This window comes from Lacerta agilis, chromosome 3 (genome assembly GCF_009819535.1).
Source record: "Lacerta agilis isolate rLacAgi1 chromosome 3, rLacAgi1.pri, whole genome shotgun sequence".
Taxonomy (NCBI): Eukaryota; Metazoa; Chordata; class Lepidosauria; order Squamata; family Lacertidae; genus Lacerta; species Lacerta agilis.
Genome location: NC_046314.1, coordinates 10,414,236 through 10,433,181, shown reverse-complemented (window position 1 = coordinate 10,433,181; position 18,946 = coordinate 10,414,236). Strand labels below are relative to the sequence as shown.

General features: G+C 41.1%; 1 protein-coding gene across 2 annotated transcripts in view; it reads left to right on the top strand.

Annotated features, from left to right (window-relative positions):
- Window positions 1–654: 654 nt before the first annotated feature.
- The window catches only part of GPCPD1 (glycerophosphocholine phosphodiesterase 1), a 30,477-nt gene continuing 12,185 nt past the window's right edge, over window positions 655–18,946 (top strand). For both annotated transcript variants that reach the window (XM_033142829.1, XM_033142830.1), the window contains exons 1-12: window positions 655–718; window positions 2,094–2,190; window positions 3,314–3,398; window positions 8,619–8,694; window positions 11,222–11,260; window positions 12,159–12,282; window positions 12,763–13,006; window positions 14,931–15,093; window positions 15,414–15,546; window positions 15,821–15,875; window positions 17,209–17,301; window positions 18,435–18,512. In XM_033142829.1, coding sequence (XP_032998720.1) covers window positions 670–718; window positions 2,094–2,190; window positions 3,314–3,398; window positions 8,619–8,694; window positions 11,222–11,260; window positions 12,159–12,282; window positions 12,763–13,006; window positions 14,931–15,093; window positions 15,414–15,546; window positions 15,821–15,875; window positions 17,209–17,301; window positions 18,435–18,512 — 1,236 coding nt within the window. In that variant the 5' untranslated portion in view covers window positions 655–669. The remainder of the gene's footprint in view (window positions 719–2,093; window positions 2,191–3,313; window positions 3,399–8,618; window positions 8,695–11,221; window positions 11,261–12,158; window positions 12,283–12,762; window positions 13,007–14,930; window positions 15,094–15,413; window positions 15,547–15,820; window positions 15,876–17,208; window positions 17,302–18,434; window positions 18,513–18,946) is intronic.

The following is an 18,946-nucleotide window of genomic DNA, read 5'->3' as shown; positions in this document are numbered from 1 at the left end:
AATCTGACCTCTTCTACCCATCTGTCAGTACTGCCTCTCATTTCCAGCTCCTAATCTGTGGAAATTCTGATTCAGTGTCAGAATTGTCCCCAGACATGGGTGGGAATGAACAAACTGAAATTTAATCCACACATGGCAGAGTTTCCGTTGATTGTCAGCAACCTTACAAATGTTTTTTATCTTTAAAGTCTGGATATAAATCAGGTGGGGAAACAGGCCTGGGGACCAAATGTGGCTCTTTAGGCCTCTCTTCCTGGCTCTCATAATTTTCCTCAGGCCATACCCCTCACTGGCCTTTCTTCGCACCTTGAATGTTTTTGCCTGGCTTGAATGTGTCCCTGAACTCTGATAATTCGTCTTGGTTGTCTGCATGGAAGATAGAGAAGGATGTGTGAGTGTGTGTGGAAATGTGCAAAGGTAAAATTTGCATTCTTTGCTCACATTTGCCTCTGGTTCCACCCTCTGCTGGCATGTGGCCCTTGGAAGATTCTCCAGAAGGGAATGCGGCCCTCAGGCTTGTTCCCCACCCCAGTATAACTGGATATTTTTTTTCAAAAAAAAAAGGTATAATATTGAGATGTATACAGAAATGACTTGATCCTAAACTACTGCTTTTTTTTGCCCCCTTCCTCAATAGTGTACAGCAGCCGCTGAACGTCATTCACGAGCATGTCACCTTGCCACATTACCTTTGAAGTAAAAGGAATACCGCCACCAGGTACAAAACACTTGTAATAAGCTTTGGCTTTCTGATATGCAAGCATAGGCATGCATGCTCATGTCCCTTGTAAACTTTGGCACCATTGTTTTTTCCAACCCACTTGTATTCTGTTCCTCTTTAGATTTTATAAAATTGAGTACCCTACATACTTGGTCCTCTTCACACAGCTTCCTACGTCTGTGTCTTCCCTCTTTCTGCCTCTCTTTATATCTCCACCATCCACTGCTGAGCTCATCTCATTCCTAGAACCAGGGTGAGAGGTTTTTCTGCCAACAAAGCTGCATTGATCTCATAACAGCTGTACTGTCCAAGTCACCTACTTGATAGTTTTCCCTTGCCAGGTGACATGTTCAGAAATATTACATAATGGCCCAAGCTCACCAGGCAGCAGACAAGTTACTGGTGTCTCAGATAACAGTCAATCGACTGCTTTTAGCTTAGTACACATGACCTGTATAAGTGCTTACAAGACTTATTTAATGGAAGAATGTGTTGCACAAATGTTCCTACAAGGCTGACCTGCAGCTTGTACACAGCTTTGGGATATCATTTCACCTCTCTCCACTCCCACTCCCACCCCCGGTGGATCCATGTAGTGCTATGTGTGTATCAAGTAGTGCTGGGAATGGTATTTCACTGCAGTGAATAAATGCTTAGGTTGCCACTTTCCAGGCTCACAGTACGTACAAACTATCTGTTTCCTTTTCTTCAATCCTCGCTTTGTTACTACAGAACAGCCTGCTTTAGTGAACTAATTGTAACTAATTAGCAGCCCCCCTCCCAAAGAAGCGTTTGAAGGTTATCTGCTAACAGATTGATACATGTGCAGGGTCTGTTCCCAGAGGGCTTTAGCACCCCATTGCTGTGCTTTCTGAGTGAGAGAAAGACCGAGAGTTGAATGCAAAAAAAGTAATTATGTGAATGGAACAACTTCCATTTGTACAACAGAGCTATCCCTCACTCTTCTGCTGCCCGTGTCCCCTCAAATCGCTTCCAGGGGATTAGGAGAGCCCCTGGAGCAGATGGGGGGGGGAGACATGGCAGGAGGAGAGTGAGCAGAAGTTCCACCCATGCAGTAACTTCATGAAATTCAACTCTTAGAGACCACCCCCTTAGGTCTGCCTTGCCTTATGTGTGCTTAGACAGGCACATAAATTCCTCCTGCTGCTTGTTTAGTTCTACGATTTTCAGATAGCGTTTTGAATATTCTTAAAAGAAAAGCAGTTTAGAAGTTGAATAATTTTGAGTCTGCGCCTGTTCTTAGTGTGGGCCTAGTGAGACGTTACATAATATTGGCAAAAGTGTATTGTGAAAACTCTTAAATGTTCAGAAGCTTTATTGTATGCTTTCTGGTACATATTTCTTTTTCTAGGAGAAGTTTTGGCAATATGTGGCAGTTGCAGTTCTCTGGGGAGTTGGGATCCCCAATCTGCAGTAATCCTACAGCCGGAGGAGGAGGCTGGTGATGTGTAAGTTTCTTTCAAGTGGCACATTTTGAAATTCACAACCATGCATGCAGGCTGGCTTGACGCCAATTATACAGTTCAAGTGCTACTTCTTGTTCTTTACCTCAACTTCTGAGCACCTCATCCTAAAAGACAAATGGCAATTGAGGTGGATTATCCCTTCTGGCTTGTTATGTACTTCAACCCTGCTTAAGCACTTGAATGGCTCACATTTGTTTCAAGCGTGCCTGTAAAAAAGTGCTTTCACCCACTTAACACATTCAACTACAGTGTCCACCACCCCAGTAGCATGGCCTCTGGTCAAAGATAATGAGAAGTGTAGTCCAACAATATATGGAGTGCCCATTGGCTACCCCTGCATACCTTCATCAAATGTCACCTTTTCCCCATCCCCTTCCAGTGTGATTCAGAAAGCTGCACAGTGAGCTCTTGAGAGCCAGTTTGGTGTAGTGGTTAAGAGCGGCAGACTCGTAATCTGGGGAACCGGGTTCGCGTCTCCACTCCTCCACATGCAGCTGCTGGGTGACCTTGGGCTAGTCACACTTCTCTGAAGTCTCTCAGCCCCACTCACCTCACAGAGTGTTTGTTGTGGGGGAGGAAGGGAAAGGAGAATGTTAGCCGCTTTGAGACTCCTTCGGGTAGTGATAAAGCGGGATATCAAATCCAAACTCTTCTTCTTCTTCTCTTTGCATGCAGTAGGAATCTTGTTCATTTTCTTTACCCCAGCAGTTTCCTCTTGCCTCTTGAGAAGAGACAAATCTGATGTAGCTTTACGGCCCCTAAGTTCAGTTTTTTAATACCATCATAGCGGTGGTTGCACTTGTGGGGGGGGATCCCCGGTGTCTGCTTTTCTCAAATATATCTGAGAACTCAGCCCTGATTGGATCACTGTGCTATGAATGAGCACCACTCATTTTCCACGTGGAGCTAATTTCATGGATGCTTTTAAAATACATAGTGTCACAGTAAAAATGGCCCTTTGAAACAACATGGAAGAAAATGTCAGACACCTTGTATTCCGAGGGTTGTGTGCACACACAGGGATTTTTAAAGTACTGGTAAGTGTCATTGTTGTACAGCCATCCTATATCTTTTCTAAAATGTTTTCAAAAACACTTTTCTGCAGTCTGCTATGGAGAACTACAGTTCAACTTCCTAGAGGAGACGATATTGAATATCGATACTTTCAAGGGACCTTTTTAGAACCGCTGGTACGTATGCCTCAATAAGCACCAATATAACTTGTCGACCAACTCTTAAGGATAAGTTCCCAGTGGTATGGCATTTGGAAATAGCCCACAGTATAAGTTCGCTGTTGGATTCATTTTGAATTCAGTTCTCCTGTTTTTAACTTCAGCAAAAGCTTCCTACCCAGAAAGCAGTTGTGTATGAGACCTTGAATTCTATGTGGATAGAGTGTCTGCATTTCTGCACAGTATTTGCAAACCACAGCTAGTCACTGCTTCCCAGCTTGTGTGCTGATCAAAATACGTATGTAAACTGATGTATGCCGTGATCTGCAAGTCTCATGCTTTTCCTACCCAAGTGCTTTCTATGTAAGAAAGATGTAGCATGTGAAGCATATGAAGCTGAACTGGTGCATTCCAAAAAAAATTCTTGTTGCTTGTAACTTGTATTTAAAGAGTTTTAAACATAGTACAAGCATTTAACATACTAGCAGCGTACATCCAGCAGTAGAAAGTAGCTAGATTTTGCCTAAGTAGTTTTGCAGCACACACTAGAAATCGGTAAAGGCTTGTGGACTCATAAGCCAGAACCCTTGCCAAAGTTAGATTTTATCTAGCCCACACCCTTTTAAATATTGTCAGATGTCTAAAGTATGGAAGAGAATTCAACTGCAACATAGTGGGTTTGTTTTTGTTTTGTTTTTTTAAAAAAAATCAAGATTAAAAATCAAAATTAAGAAAAAAAAAATCAAGTTCCCTTGTAATACATGCAAACTTCACAGAATGTATTTGGTGAGTTTGTTTCCTTTTAAGTAGGTGCTCTGTATTGTGCACACTGTAAGTTCCGTGTGATGCAGAGTCTTCTGTGGTAAGTATGAATTTTATGGAATAGCAGAGTAGAGACATATAGAAAGAGCCCGTATTGGTGGACACTGTGAGCCTCGATATTGGCAAAAGCGTGCATTTTTATCGTGGGGTGGTTATTCTATCATAAAGAATGTATTGTTCCCATGTGTAGAATGTGGCAACTGACTATAACATAAGTAAACATAACATTAAATGCTTCTTTGTATTGAATTAATAATCATAGGTCAGTGCTTTCATTAAATGGTTCTTCCTGTTGCATTTCCCCCCATTTCTAGTCATTTCACTTAGCCCTGATGGGTTTTAATGACTGGAATGTATTGTAGTCCTTATTATTTGTTCAATTTATATACAGCCCTTTATCCAAAGATCCCTGGGCGGTGCTCAACATTAAAAATACATTGCAAAACATTAGCATTTTATTATAAGTTGAGAAACTGCCTACAATTAGACTAAGGCTGAGATAAGAGGCAAATGAAGGGGTTTTTATACACAGAAATGTGTCAAGTGTCAAGGACCAGAAAATAAAACAGACTTTCTAGTTGCGGTCTTAATGCTTATAGGGCAAGTTAACACGTTCACTATTTTTTTATATAAACTTTTAAACAGAAGGGTGGTAAATCTCTGGGTTTTACCATGATGTTGTGACTAACACCTTAGAAGGTGAATCACAAAAATGTTGTTGATGGGAGTGCATTTAGAACACTAAATATATTTTAATGATTTCTTAGAACATGACCAAAAATGCCTGTGAAGACTGAATATGTAAACCTAAACATAGGCCTGGTTCATAATTTGAGTAGTCCAAGTGGCATTTTTCTGCTAATGTGTGTAATGTATGACTCCATCTTACTTTCAAATATATGAGATAATTGACATGATGCTTCTTTAAATATTATTACTAAGGAGACTGACTTGCTTTCTGTGACCGCTGTTCAACTTGTTAAGTTGTCTTGGACTAATTTGAAATCAGGCCAGATGACAGCTATGTAGTCAGTTGTTATTATTGGGAACAGTTACGGTTCCCTAACTTCCCATTTGTAAAAATAGTTCACATTGCTTAGATGCTTGCGGGAGCGTGTTTGGGCAGAAAGCTATCAAGATGATTTCTTGAAACTAGAGCAGTCAAATTTGTTCCCCAACTGCCTTAGTCCCCTCACTATTGGCTAAACCAACGGGATTATGGGAGGTTTAGTCCAACAACATTTGGGGACACAAGAGTGATCTATAGTAGCTTGAGAAATAGCAGTTCACTCTCATCAGCCCCCCCCTCCTCTGTTTTAGAAATAAAATAGCGCTAAGAAACCATAGGCAGAGTACAAATAGCTGGCACCTTGCTGGCTCTCCAGGAAGTCCTTTTCCTCTTTATATGACGCTTTGCTTAGAAACATTAAGCAAATATTTTTCTATACCCCATCCCATACTTTTGTTGTATTATCTTGATTTATTTGTGCTTGTGGGAAGGGAGATCCTTAACTCTTTCTTAGAAAATTACCTGACCCTGTTAACTCAGAAGTCGACTTTCTGTTGTTAATCATCTGTTTCTAGAAGCGTCTTACAAAAAACCCACCCACTTTGCAAGCAGCCATAGATACTGGCTAGAAAAGACAAGTCTTTCCAGTCTGAAACTACTTGCACAAATTTTTTCAAATAAATTTCATTTGGGGTTCATATGCCATCCCTTCTGATTTAGCTACTGAATAGCACAATGTCCACAAAAGATAATACTGCCTAAAAAAGTTAAAAGCATACTGCATTTTCAGATGATTTTTATTTATTTATTTATTTATTTATTTTATATGACCATAGACCCAGTTGTACAAACATTTAATTTAATAAACTACATGGTCTTAATGGCTCAAAGATACAAACTAATCTCCCTGTGGAACACCCTCCCATCAGATGTCAAGGAGATAAATAACTGTAGAACTTTTAGAAGACAACTGAAGCCAACCCTGTATCGGGAAGTTTTTTAAGTCCGATGCTTTATTATGTTTTTATATGCATTGGAAACCACCCAGAGCAGGTGGGGTATAATAAATTAATAATACTAATAATTGTTATATTTTGAACTTGTAAAACCTCAGCAGATAATAGTATGGATGACTCTGTTGTTCCCAGTGTCTGAAGTGAGAGCAAATTGTCTTGGGTCTTTGTGAATTATGCTGTGCTTTTGATTTTAAAACACATGATTCTTAAATAGATATTTAATCTAAAACGTAGGTGGGTCAGCTCTACAGCTAAATAATGGCAATAACTGTAGGGGGAAGCACAATTCTGTGCTTTGTACTTGGAAGGAAGGGCAGAATCCAGTGTTGTGTGAATGGATTTCCAATTGTGCAGTAGGATTTCAGCTTCCTCTCCTCCCCCTGCAGCCCCCCTCACACCCTCGGGATCGGCTCTGGAGTGCTTGGGAATCCTCTGGAGCAGATATTGGGGGTGTTTGGGACTCCAGGAGGATGGAGAGTCATTAAAAAGTGTATGTCTGCTTGCATGTGAACAGCATTAGACACAACCCTTTGTCTCACTCTTTTTAGTGGGGCTTACTCCCTAGAAAATGTGTTCAGAATTGCAGTCTTAGGTTCTTAAATAAATGTTTGCTAATTCAAGTAGATTATTTAGGAGTACTGTATTCTGTGAATGCATACACTTGGGTGGGAAGAAGAAAGAGTTCTCAAAACTTAGTAATGTGTACAACTTGTTTGCAGTCTATCTGGATTCTGGGCAGTTTCTATTTTTAAGATGGTTTTTATGTGTTCTTGGACATTTTTAAAATACTTGTTGAGACATGGGCATCTCAAGAAGTTTCATTACTATTTTCAGGGGGACATGGGGCTCATTTTTGATGCCAGCTAAGAAATTGCATCATGTGAAAACAAGCACGTTGTGATTGGCTTCTGATGCCACACTTATCCACCCTGTGGGTTACTTTTTCTCAGCAGTGGAGAACCTACAGCCTGTGGGCCTAATCAGGCCTGCCAGTCCTCCCCATTTGGCTCACAAAGCCATTTTGTCCAAACCACGCCCGCCTGTACTACATCTAATCATAGATGGGGGGGGGGGGGCTGGTAAAGACATGGCTCAGCCAGAAGGGGGTTTGCAGACACCCCCAATCCGCTGCAAACCAGGCTTTATAAGACCCAAAGATCTTATAAAATGGCAAATTTTTAGCACCCAACTCCTGAATAGAAATTTTGGCAGAAAGCAAGCATGATCAGGCTGAAAGATACACATTAATGATTTTTCCCCCTACCTAGCCCTCTGCCTTGTTCATTTCTGAGTTATACACATTCTCTCTCCCCTTAACCAAAAATATACAAAAAACACACAACAACCCAGGAACGTGTGTGTGTGTTTAAGAAACTTTATTATTGGCATTCATTTTGAAATTCAGGCCTTGTTTTCACTGTGCTCAACACAATGGGTTGGATCCAAATAGCTGCTAATGCTCTTCCTCAGACAACTGCACAGGAGTTCATACAGAGCTGTACTACATGGTTTATGATGCAGTTCTTATTCTTGTGAAAACTCTTCTATACAAGCAGGAAATTTTCACATATTTGGCACAGTAGCACAAAGCAGCTCTTCTTGAACCGAAGACTCCTTCCACATGTGGAAGGGAGCCTTGGATCCCCATTGTTTCCTATGCTGGTTCAGTGGTGGTGGGGTGTTGTGTCTGCATATAAGTGCAGAAGATTTGGGGCTATGGTATGCTGTGCAGACTTTGTGCTCTGTGTCGTACTTGACTTCTGTGTCTATAGAAAGCAATAACAATTAGTTAAGTGCCCAAATTGGTTAGAATGCGTTTGCAATTTTTTGTGACTAGCTATACCCATATGGCCGTTGCAAAATTGGCCTGTTAACCTGTATGACGATTGCAACTATACTGGGAAACCCTACACTTGCCAGAATTCGTCACCGCTTAGGCCAGCTCCCATAGCCATCTGGACCTGGGGAGTGGGGTCTGTGCATAGGATTGTATCCACTGGCCTAGATCCTGACTTTCACATGTTCAGTCTAACCCTCCAAGCAGGACTGACTCATGCAGGCTCTGTTCAGAGGTTAAGCAGAATGCATAGATGAAGGGGAAATGGGAGGATAGACTAAGGGGCTGCCATTGCAATCCCAACCCCCCAACCCTTCAATATAAGATGGCAGTGTGATTTGTATAGGGTTTTTTGTCATAGGGCGATGAGATGCATCTTAATGACATCAATGATTATGGTATACATGCTGTGAATTAATCTTAAAGCTTTGCGCTTCCAAGGTGGTATAAGTGAACTACGCTCACAAAGGATTGTAAACGGCATCACTGGTTAAAAGATAAATAAATCGGGATTTAACGAAAATTATTGCAGACATTTAACTTTTAAATTACAGAAAACCGGTGGTCCATGCCAAGTCATAATTCACAAGTGGGAGACTCATCTACCACCACGATCAATAACCCCATTAGGTATGGGCATGAACTGTTTTGAGGCATATGCATAAGATTACTAATATTTTGCAAAACGGTTTAGCAGAGTTGATAATATTTTGTAGGATTAAGATTAAGACCACTGCTACAAAGGCACCATTTTCAGCACAGCACGAGCATTGCGCTCATTATTTTTTTAAAAGTGTTTGTGAACAAAATAGCGTGGATTTGAAACGTTAATTCTATTTGTGCCTTCTTCTTTTTAGGGGTCCACAAATTTTGGCTGTCTGCTGGGGAGGATGAGCTGCCTCTTGATTTCACATTGGACTTCGGAGGTGTGACATGGATGAGCTCCATTCCTCCTCCCAAGTTCAAAGCTGTGTGCAGGGCTCATACCAGCTGATGTGCTGCTCTTTGAACATGCTCTGCATTGAGGCTTTCCATGCTCACTGGACAGAGGAGGAATTTGTGAACCCCACCCCCCCAGAGTCTTCATTAAAAGGAGGAGACAGGACATTTTAAAATTAGCGTCTTTGACTATAGTCACTGCGCTTTGAGATTAAGCGCTCATGATTATGTTTTGTTTTGTTCTTTACAGACCATTTCTCTGTGGTGGAAACCATAAATTGACTGTGGCTAACATTAAGTCAGAGTGCCAGTTGTTTTCGTAAGAGAGATTATTTTTGCCTTGGAGGTTTTCTGAAATATTATCATAAGCATATTCATGAATACAATAGGACATAATATAAGTACAGTGGAACCTCAGTTTTCGAGCGTCTCGGAAGCCGAAAACCCAGAAGTAAATGCTTCCATTTTCGAACTCTTTTCGGAAGTCTTAACGGCTTCTACAGCGTAGTTTTTTTAAAATTTTCTCCCTTGACTTTGCAGGCCGCCCTTTGTGCCTCAGTTGTCAAACGTTTTGGAAGTCAAACAGTCTTCTGGAACGGATGATGTTCAACAACTGAGGTTCCACTGTACAGGATAAATATTGTAGATATTTTTTCTGCTCATTTGAGATAAACAGTACAAAAGGCAACAGGTGGTCTAAACTAATGTTCTTCCTCCCGAAGGTGGTTCAATAAGGTGATTGTTGTTACATACTGTCTTCTCTGGAGCATCTGTACCTGAAAAGATTGCAATTGGCTGATTTTGTTTCATTCATTTAAAAAAAAAATATGAATGAAAATGTGCCCAACTAAATAGCATTATAGTCGTACCTTGGTTTCCGAAGAGCTTAGTTCTTGAACTTTTTGGCTCCTGAACACTGCAAACCCAAAAGTGACTGTTCGGGTTTGCGAACTATTTTTGGAAGACGAATGTCCGATGGGGCATCCGCGGCTTCCAATTGGCTGCAGGAGTTTCTTGCATCCAATCAGAAGCCACACTTTGGTTTCAGAACGTTTTGGAAGTCAAATGGACTTCTGGAACAGATTCCCCTCAACTTCCAAGGTACAACTGTATTTGAAAATGAAGTCCATCCTCTTAGTTTATGGGCTTCAAAGGAATGAACTTAGGTTTTCCTTCTAAGACTGCAATCATTTGCATGGTTGCCTAGGATCAAATCTAACTGAATTCAGGGTGACTTTATTCTGAATAGATGTGCACACCAAGCCTTAGCTCATTTACAGTGCAGTCCTATTGGGAGTGCTGCCTTAGGCAACCTAAGACCCAGTAACCTCATTAGAGAGAAATTACATTGCTTTGAAAATGTTCTGCCGGTGGCTGTAGTCCCTCTGACCTTGAAGGAGATTAGTCACACAAAGGTTTGAGGTCCTCCCGGGATTATTCCAAACTGATTTTTTTTTGTTCTGTATGGCCAAAAAAAACCCCCCAACTCTTTTGCTACAGGTGAAAGTTCAGACCTAATACAAATAACACCTGAAAATGAACGGGGGTAAAACTGAGCTTTTGATATTAGATGGTTACACTTCAGCTTTAAACTCTGCATAATTCTGTTTATTGGTGAGTTTATTCCACGTCTAAAGCTTTTCAACGTTTACATTTCCGTAGCATGGATTGGAGGTGAAACTTTGACTATTGTTTCTAGCAAAGGGAAGAAAATAAGCATTTTTTATTGTAAACTCAGAAGATTTATATCTGAACTATTAGTTGCACAGCAGATAGTTTAATGTCTGTCACATTAGTAACATAGCATTATCTTTCTAGTATAATAGCATTTAGGATTATATATTGCCAAGATAAAGCAATATCCTTTTTCCAGTTTACATAGCTCATTTTGAAGTAAGTACTGTACATCGTGCTAAGTTTTCCTGGAGATAATGTTAGCAAGAAAACAAAGCTTAGAGGTATCTTGCAGGTTGCAATAAACTTGCTGCTGCATTGCCTTTCTATTTAAATGTTTTAGTTTATAGCAGTTAACGGTGAAGTGCAAAAGTAGAACCATTACTGATAACGTGGTCCTGCACATGCCAACTTGGATCAAAGTCTCATAAAGTTCAATAGGACTTACTCCCAAATAAGTATGTGTCCGATTGCGGCTTAAAGTCGCAATAATTTGCAGCCTGTGAATGTGAACTTCTCTCACTGTTTCTCCCTTCATTTTCAGAGGATATTTCCGTTGATGACGGGAACTTCGGAATTGTTGGTAAGCAGCAATGTTACCGTACTTGTGCTTTTATGTAGGAGTTTTGTAAGCTGCCTTGTGTAGGAAGAGCACCTTCAAATGTGAATTAAAAGCCATTTAAAATAAATGATACTAAATTTCCTCTCCCTGGTGCACAACATGTTCAAGGTTGATTTTGGAAACTCGAATGCGATTTGGTGGATTTCCACACAGTGGGGGGGGGGGGTTTGCCTGTAACTCTAAAGCCAATCTGTTTTGAGCCCAAGCAAAGCCTCTGATGTGAGCACTCCTCTCTTTCATTTTGCTAGCAGGAGTCATAAATCAGGTTTCGGTTTTTCTTTTGCCGATTCCTGGCTTGGTACTAACCAGGAATAGTTCTTTAAAATATACTTTGGCATATTGAACAAGCCGGTTTCATAACTCACGGTTTGAAGTTGGCTTGGTTGGTTTGAGTTTATTTTAAGTCACTTTTCCTCTTACAGACATAGGGATAAGCCAGGATTTGATGAAAAGCTAAACTGAATCCTAGTTTATTCCTCCTCCTGGCCTGTGGAGGGAGGAGTGGGGAGTACACAAGCCCTGGGCTTTTGCAGACTTACTTCTTCTGCTCATGCAGAAAACTCATCCATAGTTTTAGGAGCATGTAAACATAGTGAAAATGTGCATGCCGGCAGACCGTTTATTGTTACTAGGGTCATTCCAGTATGTCTGCTTGGGTCTGTGTTGTCTACGCCTCAAATTTTTGTACCTATACTAGTTTCAACAGCACCAACTAGCTTGTGATGGCACATCCCTTTTGGAAACTGCGATATTGGGACAGTAGTGCTTTGGCGATAACTTTAAGAAGTCTTTTTGGTAACATTCTGGAATGTAGCAAAATCATTTTGTAATTACTGTATTTATTTTTTTCCTTTGTCAGATGAAGTGGAAAGTGTCGATTCCGGTTGGCTGACATGTCAGACAGAAATAAGACTACGTCTGCATTTTTCTGAAAAGCCTCCTGTATCTATAACTAAGAGAAAATTTAAAAAATCCAGGTTTAGGTAAAAGTTCTCCCATTTCTTATTGAAACTAAATCCCATCTTTAGCATATGAATACTACTGGGTTATCCATCTATATTGGCATAGTGAAGAAACATGAGTTCCTTTCCCAGTCTGTTTTTTAAAGTCAAAAACTCCTTTCCCCCCAGCATAGCTTCTGGCTTAATTGTGGTTATTTCTCAGTTTTATATAATCAGGATTGCGTTCCTTCACTGCCATTGCTTTTGGGAAACTAAAAATCTGTACAGTTTGTAGTACATAGGAAGCCTCCTTTTAGGAATTTCTTCCTTCATCCCCACCCCCAAGACACTCAAATTATTGGTACGCTGGAGTCCTTAAGTAAAAAATAATAATGCTGCATTTATACTGCCTTGAGTTCATTGTGTTACCAAAAGCATAATGCATTATTCTGTCGCTATTGATGTCACTGAAGATTTGTTACATAATGTGACATCAGATTTTGCTTTCTCCTTACTGCTTAGGGTGAAGCTCACCCTTGAAGGCTTGGAGGAGGAGGGTGAAGATGAAGAGGATGATAGACTGTCACCTACAATTCAAGAAAAAATGCCAAACACGCTGGAGATCTCACTAATAAGTGACACTGAGTTCAAATCTCGTCATTCTCAGCCAGAATGTGGTTATGGTCTGCAGCCTGATAGATGGACAGAATATACTATTCAGACCATGGAACCGGACAATTTGGAATTAATCTTTGACTTTTTTGAGGTGAGGGCTTAGCTGTTTGTTTGATATCGGTGGCTAGAAAGCCTTTTTATACCTCTATCCTATCAGCACGATTTATAGATAGGAAAGTGGAAGGCAGGGAAGAACCTCACAGAACAAGGAATATTTTAGACCTCTTGTCATCATCAGATGTGCAATTCATCCGCTACTATATTATTCTACTGATTATCTGAGGACTTATGAAACCGGCCAGGTTTGCATGACCAAAAGTAGGCTCATACAACCAGTTCTCCAGGTGTGGGGGCTTCTGAACCCTGTGGGCTCCCCCCCCCATTTCTTTTCCCAGTTTTGGCCAATTTCCCCCTCCCGTTGCAATACAGCATAGTTCACAGTGTTCGGTAGCCCCTGATGCCTTGGAGAAGTTCTTTTTTTTAAGGGGGGGTATGAGGTGCCCTTCTGTTTGTGGAAACATAACACATGCTCTGGAGGTGTATAGTTGCTCTTTCTGCCAGCTTAGTAGCACGAGAGACATGTAAGCAGTGGAGCAATCATGGAAGCTTCACACAGCTTCTTGGGGTGCTGCAAGAGGTGTGCACCCCAAAATGTCTCTGCCCCAAAGGTTGGGTGTTCGAATCTGAACAATGGGGCGAGCTCCCGTTGCTCTGGCCCAGCTCCTGCCTACCTTGCAGTTTGAAAGCACGCCAGTGCAAGTAGATAAATAGGTACCACTGTGGCGGGAAGGTAAACGGCGTTTCTGTGTGTTCTGGTTTCCGTCAGTGTTCCGTTGCGGCAGAAGCAGTTTAGTCCTGCTGGCCACATGACCTAGAAAGCTGTCTGTGGACAAACGCCGGCTCCCTCGGCCTGAAAGCAAGATGGACGCCACAATCCCATAGTCACCTTTGTCTGGACTTAACCATCCAGGGGTTCTTTACCTTTACCTTGCTGTAGAACAAATGCGTTAACGCGTTAATAATTGCAGTCATCCTTTAAATTGCAAGGACTCTGCTCAGTGTGTCATAAATAATTACAATTGCAGAAGCCAGTGCAAAGATTCCCACTAGTGCAACAGGAATCCCGCCCCCCGCTTCTCCTCCCCCTGTGCCATCCTCAAATCAACTCTGGCAGAGTTAGGGAGCTCCCAGAACTGATTTAGGTAGCATGTAGGCAGAACAGGAGGTGAGAAGGTTCTGCCGCACAAGGAAAATCCTTGCACTGACAGAATCTGTGCCTTGAGGCGACACTGAATACAACTCTTCATCTCTGCTGTAGGCAAAAAGAGCGCAACTGTCTTGAAATGTGCCATTTCATCTTCCAAGTCAGGTATCTTCCACCTTTTCAGACCTAGGACCCACTGTTAACCCAAACAAACATTTGGGGACCCATTTCTTAATCTTTTGCCATACATTTGCATGGTGGTCCTGACCAGTTGAAGATTAATGTCCCGAGTAATACTGTTTTGTTTGTTTTGTTTTATCGCCATCAGGAACCTGTTTTTACTCTTTGGCAACCTTGCAGAGCTCGCGTTCCAAGTATCCACTCACTGTTTTCATTCACACAATTCAGCCTTCTCAGTCGTAATGTAACTGTAAAAGAGCACATCTGAATACATGAGTAAATTCACAAAACCTTCAGACTCATTTTGCAAAACAATATCCGACTGTCGGCTGCAACCCACTGAATGCTGCCAAGTTCTGCATCCTCACGTTTCCAGGAATTAAAAAGACGTGCTGAGATGAGTTCACAGCAATACAGTGGTAGCTCTAGTTACGGACTCGATCCGTTCCGGAGTGCTGTTTGCACCCCGAAAAGTCTGTAACTAGAGCACTGCTTCTGCGCATGCAGTGAAACCCGGAAGTATACACTTCCAGCGTTGCCACGTTCGCAAGCCGAAAAGACGCAACACAAACCTAACGCAACACGTGGTATGACTGTAAAATTAAATATGTAAACATTGTTGCGTTTTTAGGAAGACCTTAGTGAAGCAGTGATTCAAGGAGACGCACTTCCAGGGCACGTGGGCTCTGCGTGTCTGTTATCCTCCACTCTTGCAGAATCGGGAAAGAGCTGTGGCATTCTCACTCTTCCTATTATGAGCAGACTTTCACGAAAAACAATTGGAAAAGTTAGAGGTATGTTTAATATAGTGGTAATACAAGCATGGGCCTTAAGCTAAATACATTTCCCTTTTTGCCTTCAGAAATTTTTAGTCCAGGGACTTTAAGAAAAACTGGTGCTTTCAACCAGAACTAGTAGTTTATGCCAGGGGCCTAGTGAAACGATAATAAGGAATATATTCAAAATGTACCTTTTGGTTCTCCATTAGGTACCTTTTACCGTATCCCAGTAAATCTTAAGCGATGTTTCTCTGAACCTAGTGAAAAGAGAAAAGATTTCATTGGATAAAAGTAAAGAATTTGACCACCAAGTGACATTCGCTTTCTCTTTTTAGTCGACTACATAATTATTAAGCCAATTCAAGGGTACTCCTGTGATGTCAAAGCCTCATATGCCAAATACTGGCGTGACAGAACGGGGTTAGATGTTGGACACAGGGGCGCAGGAAACTCTACAACCACCACCAAGTAAGTTTGCAAAATTGAATTTGGAGTTTTAATTTTAGTAGCTCCCCTAGTTTGAATCCTGTGAACCTCTAGCAGACTTCAGCTCAGGGAAGGAGGTTTTCCTCTTCCTTGGGACAGCCCTGGTGGATCAAGGTTGCAAGGCGCTGCATGTACAATGAAAACTCAAATTAAGAAGCTCATTGCCTGTAAAATTGCTTGCCCATCATTTGTGAATTTTATTTTTTTTCCAACATCAAAAATAAGTGGAACTTTTTTTCCTTTTTCCTCCTCCCAGGCTTGCTAAACTTCGAGAAAATACCATTGCTTCTTTGAAAAATGCTGCTAGACATGTATGTGTGTGATTATTTTACCTTGATTCTTTTTTTCCTGCATGTTAACACCTATGACTGTCTATTATCAATGAGCAAAAACTAAACCTTGTAGAAAAGACATAATCTTTTATTCATTCAGTGATCATATATGCTGCCTTGCCAAGGCCATTTGCAAAAGATCACAAATTCAATAGAAACACAGGAAAAATTCTCTCCATATACTAGCAGAGGCTCGCAGGTGGAGCTGTACCCAGGATGGGCGCCAGGGTGCTGCTTCCTGTCCCCCTGATGACCTCAGCAATGACAGCTGTTGGCATTTCCAGTTATTAGAAAAGGCGAGCCTGAAAACCAAGGAACAGAGAGCTGAATTGTGCTCAGTTTAAATCTAAGGAATCTTGTTGAAGGAGAGCTATAATACATAATCCACAAGGGACCATCATAATTCTAAGACTCACTCTTCCCAGTCACTTTTTTCCTTCTCCAAGCCACTGCTATAGTCTGCTCACAGAATAGATCCCCCCCTTTCCCCTTTAAAGTTATGAGCAAGTAACTGGGTAAGTTATGGGCACGGGTGGCGCTGTGGTCTAAACCACTGAGCCTAGGGCTTGCCGATCAGAAGGTTGGCGGTTCGAATCCCCACGACGGGGTGACCTCCCGTTGTTCGGTCCCTGCTCCTGCCAACCTAGCAGTTCGAAAGCATGTCAAAGTGCAAGTTGACAAATAGGTACCGCTCCAGCGGGAAGGTAAATGGCGTTTCCGTGCGCTGCTCTGGTTTGCCAGAAGCGGCTTAGTCATGCTGGCCACATGACCCAGAAGCGGCCTATAGAGCGAGAGGAGCGCTGCAACCCCAGAGTCGTCTGCAACTGGACCTAATGGTCAGGGGTACCTTTACCTTTACCTAACTGAGTAAAACATTCTGCGTTTCACTATAAGAAGGCTTAATGTTAGAAGCTCTTTAAATGTTTGTTCTCTCCCCCCCCAAAAAAAGAGAATAAAAATAAAAGATCAGTCAATTTTCTATCCTGTCACATTTATACTGCACATACAAATAAAATGAACACTATAAAATGAAATATAAATCGTTACATAAAACCATGCTTCTCATAAAACTCACATTTTATATAAAAATGATGTTGCTGTGCTTGGAATTATAACATGACAATCTCCTCAAATAGAGTTTTTGTTCCTTTCCAGACTTCCTCTATAAATTGCCACAGAATGCCAGCCAACACTCTATTGTGTCTTTTCACAGTTGGTGGAAATGTGTGTATTTGTCTTTGTTTTATATATTAGCCTTGCATATACTAAAATCCATTTGCTGTCCTCTCCTCCAACCTTTCTTTTCACTTAGGGAGCAGCCTTTGTGGAATTTGATGTACACCTTTCCAAGGATCTCATCCCTATCATATATCATGATCTTACTTGCTGTATTGCTATGAAAAAGGTATTTTTAAATGTGTTATTTGTTTTACTTGGCTAGCATTTTTTAAATGGGCAGTAAAATGGCTTTATCTCAAGACTTGGATTGGTGGTAATATAATGAAAGTAACTACTTACTGTGCTTCTGCAAGATTTCATCTTGACTTCCTTTAGTAGAAGTTCATAAAATGAGGTGAAAAATATGCTATCTTCTTGTTCATGCTGTGATTCACAGACTTGTGTGTGCTGCTGACCACAAATCCTATATCTCTATACACATTGGTTTAATGGACTAGAATTACAGGATTGAATTAATTCAGTTATTTCCCCCCCCCCTCTCAGTTGGAGGATAAAGTGTAAGGTTGCTTTGAATTAAGAACAGTAGTTTTAAAATATTTTTCCTTCAAGAAATAGTCCAAAAAACATAAGGCCAATTTATTTGCAGGAAACTGTTGTTTATCTGATGGGCAGAGATTCAAATAAGGTTTTTAGACATTATTATTAAAGAAATGTGTCTGACCTGAACCAGGAGGAAAATATATGGCATTCTGAAATAGGTTGAGCACTGTCTTGCATATGAAGTTTGCAATATGAAGATGATGTCCACATTCAGATGTCATAGTTTAGCATGGACATGAACAAGCTGGAATGAGCTGCGCCAAACCTCAGGCTCCCCTGCTTCCTCTTGCCTCTCCCATATGGCTATAAGGTCTTCAGAAATGTTCACTTTTCCCTAGCTGTGATTGTTCTTTCATCTGAACTGCCCAATTATGTTTAATATGAACTACGGTTTATTTCAGACAAACATACAAAAGGGGGGGGTGTGCCTAAGCCCAAAACTCACCTAGGCTCCTTTACATCATGCTGAACTATGGTTTAGTATGACGTCCAGAAGTGGCTGCATCCAGTGTCCCAGTTTTCCCCAATGATGTTTATTCCAAGTATTTTAACATAACACGAAACAAAGGAAACCTGGGATCTTTTTATCAAACAAAGGTGTTTGGGATTATTAGTTTTTAGACTTGTAGCTTGCTAGCTGAATTAAACGTAATGGATCAAAGAGCTTTAAAAGCAGTGAGTACAGCCTTAGAAGAACTCACACTATCCAGTAGCTTTCTAACATAATCTTTTTCTTCTTATTCTTTATTTGCTTAAAAGAAAGATGAATCTGAGCCAGTGGAACTGTTCGAGATTCCCGTAAAAGAGCTCACATACGCCCAACTGCAGTTATTAAAGGTATTGTACCAGGCCGGCCCATGAGGCCACTAAATTGTTTTTACTTAACATTTCTGTCCTGTCCAACATAGGCCATCAAGGCAGCTCGTAATTTTAATAAATGGATAAAACACACCAATTTCTAGAACTGAGCCAATAACCACAGTTAATTGCAGTAATGTGAAATTACAAAAGTGGCTGCAGCTTTCCACTTTCTGGATCGGCCTGATCCAAATACTGGAGAAACGGAAGTTTAAACTATCTTGCTGAAAACTTCAACAGATGGCAGCTGGCATGCCTCCTTTTGGAAAGGGGCTCAGCAAAGTGGGAAATGACCCTGCTTCTCATGGCAACCACTTTTCAAAATGTGTATGTGTGTGTCGATATAGGCATAGAAAGCAGTTCCTGTCCAAATGACAGCAATATGCAGGGGGAGCTAAGGCTCTAGGCAAGGA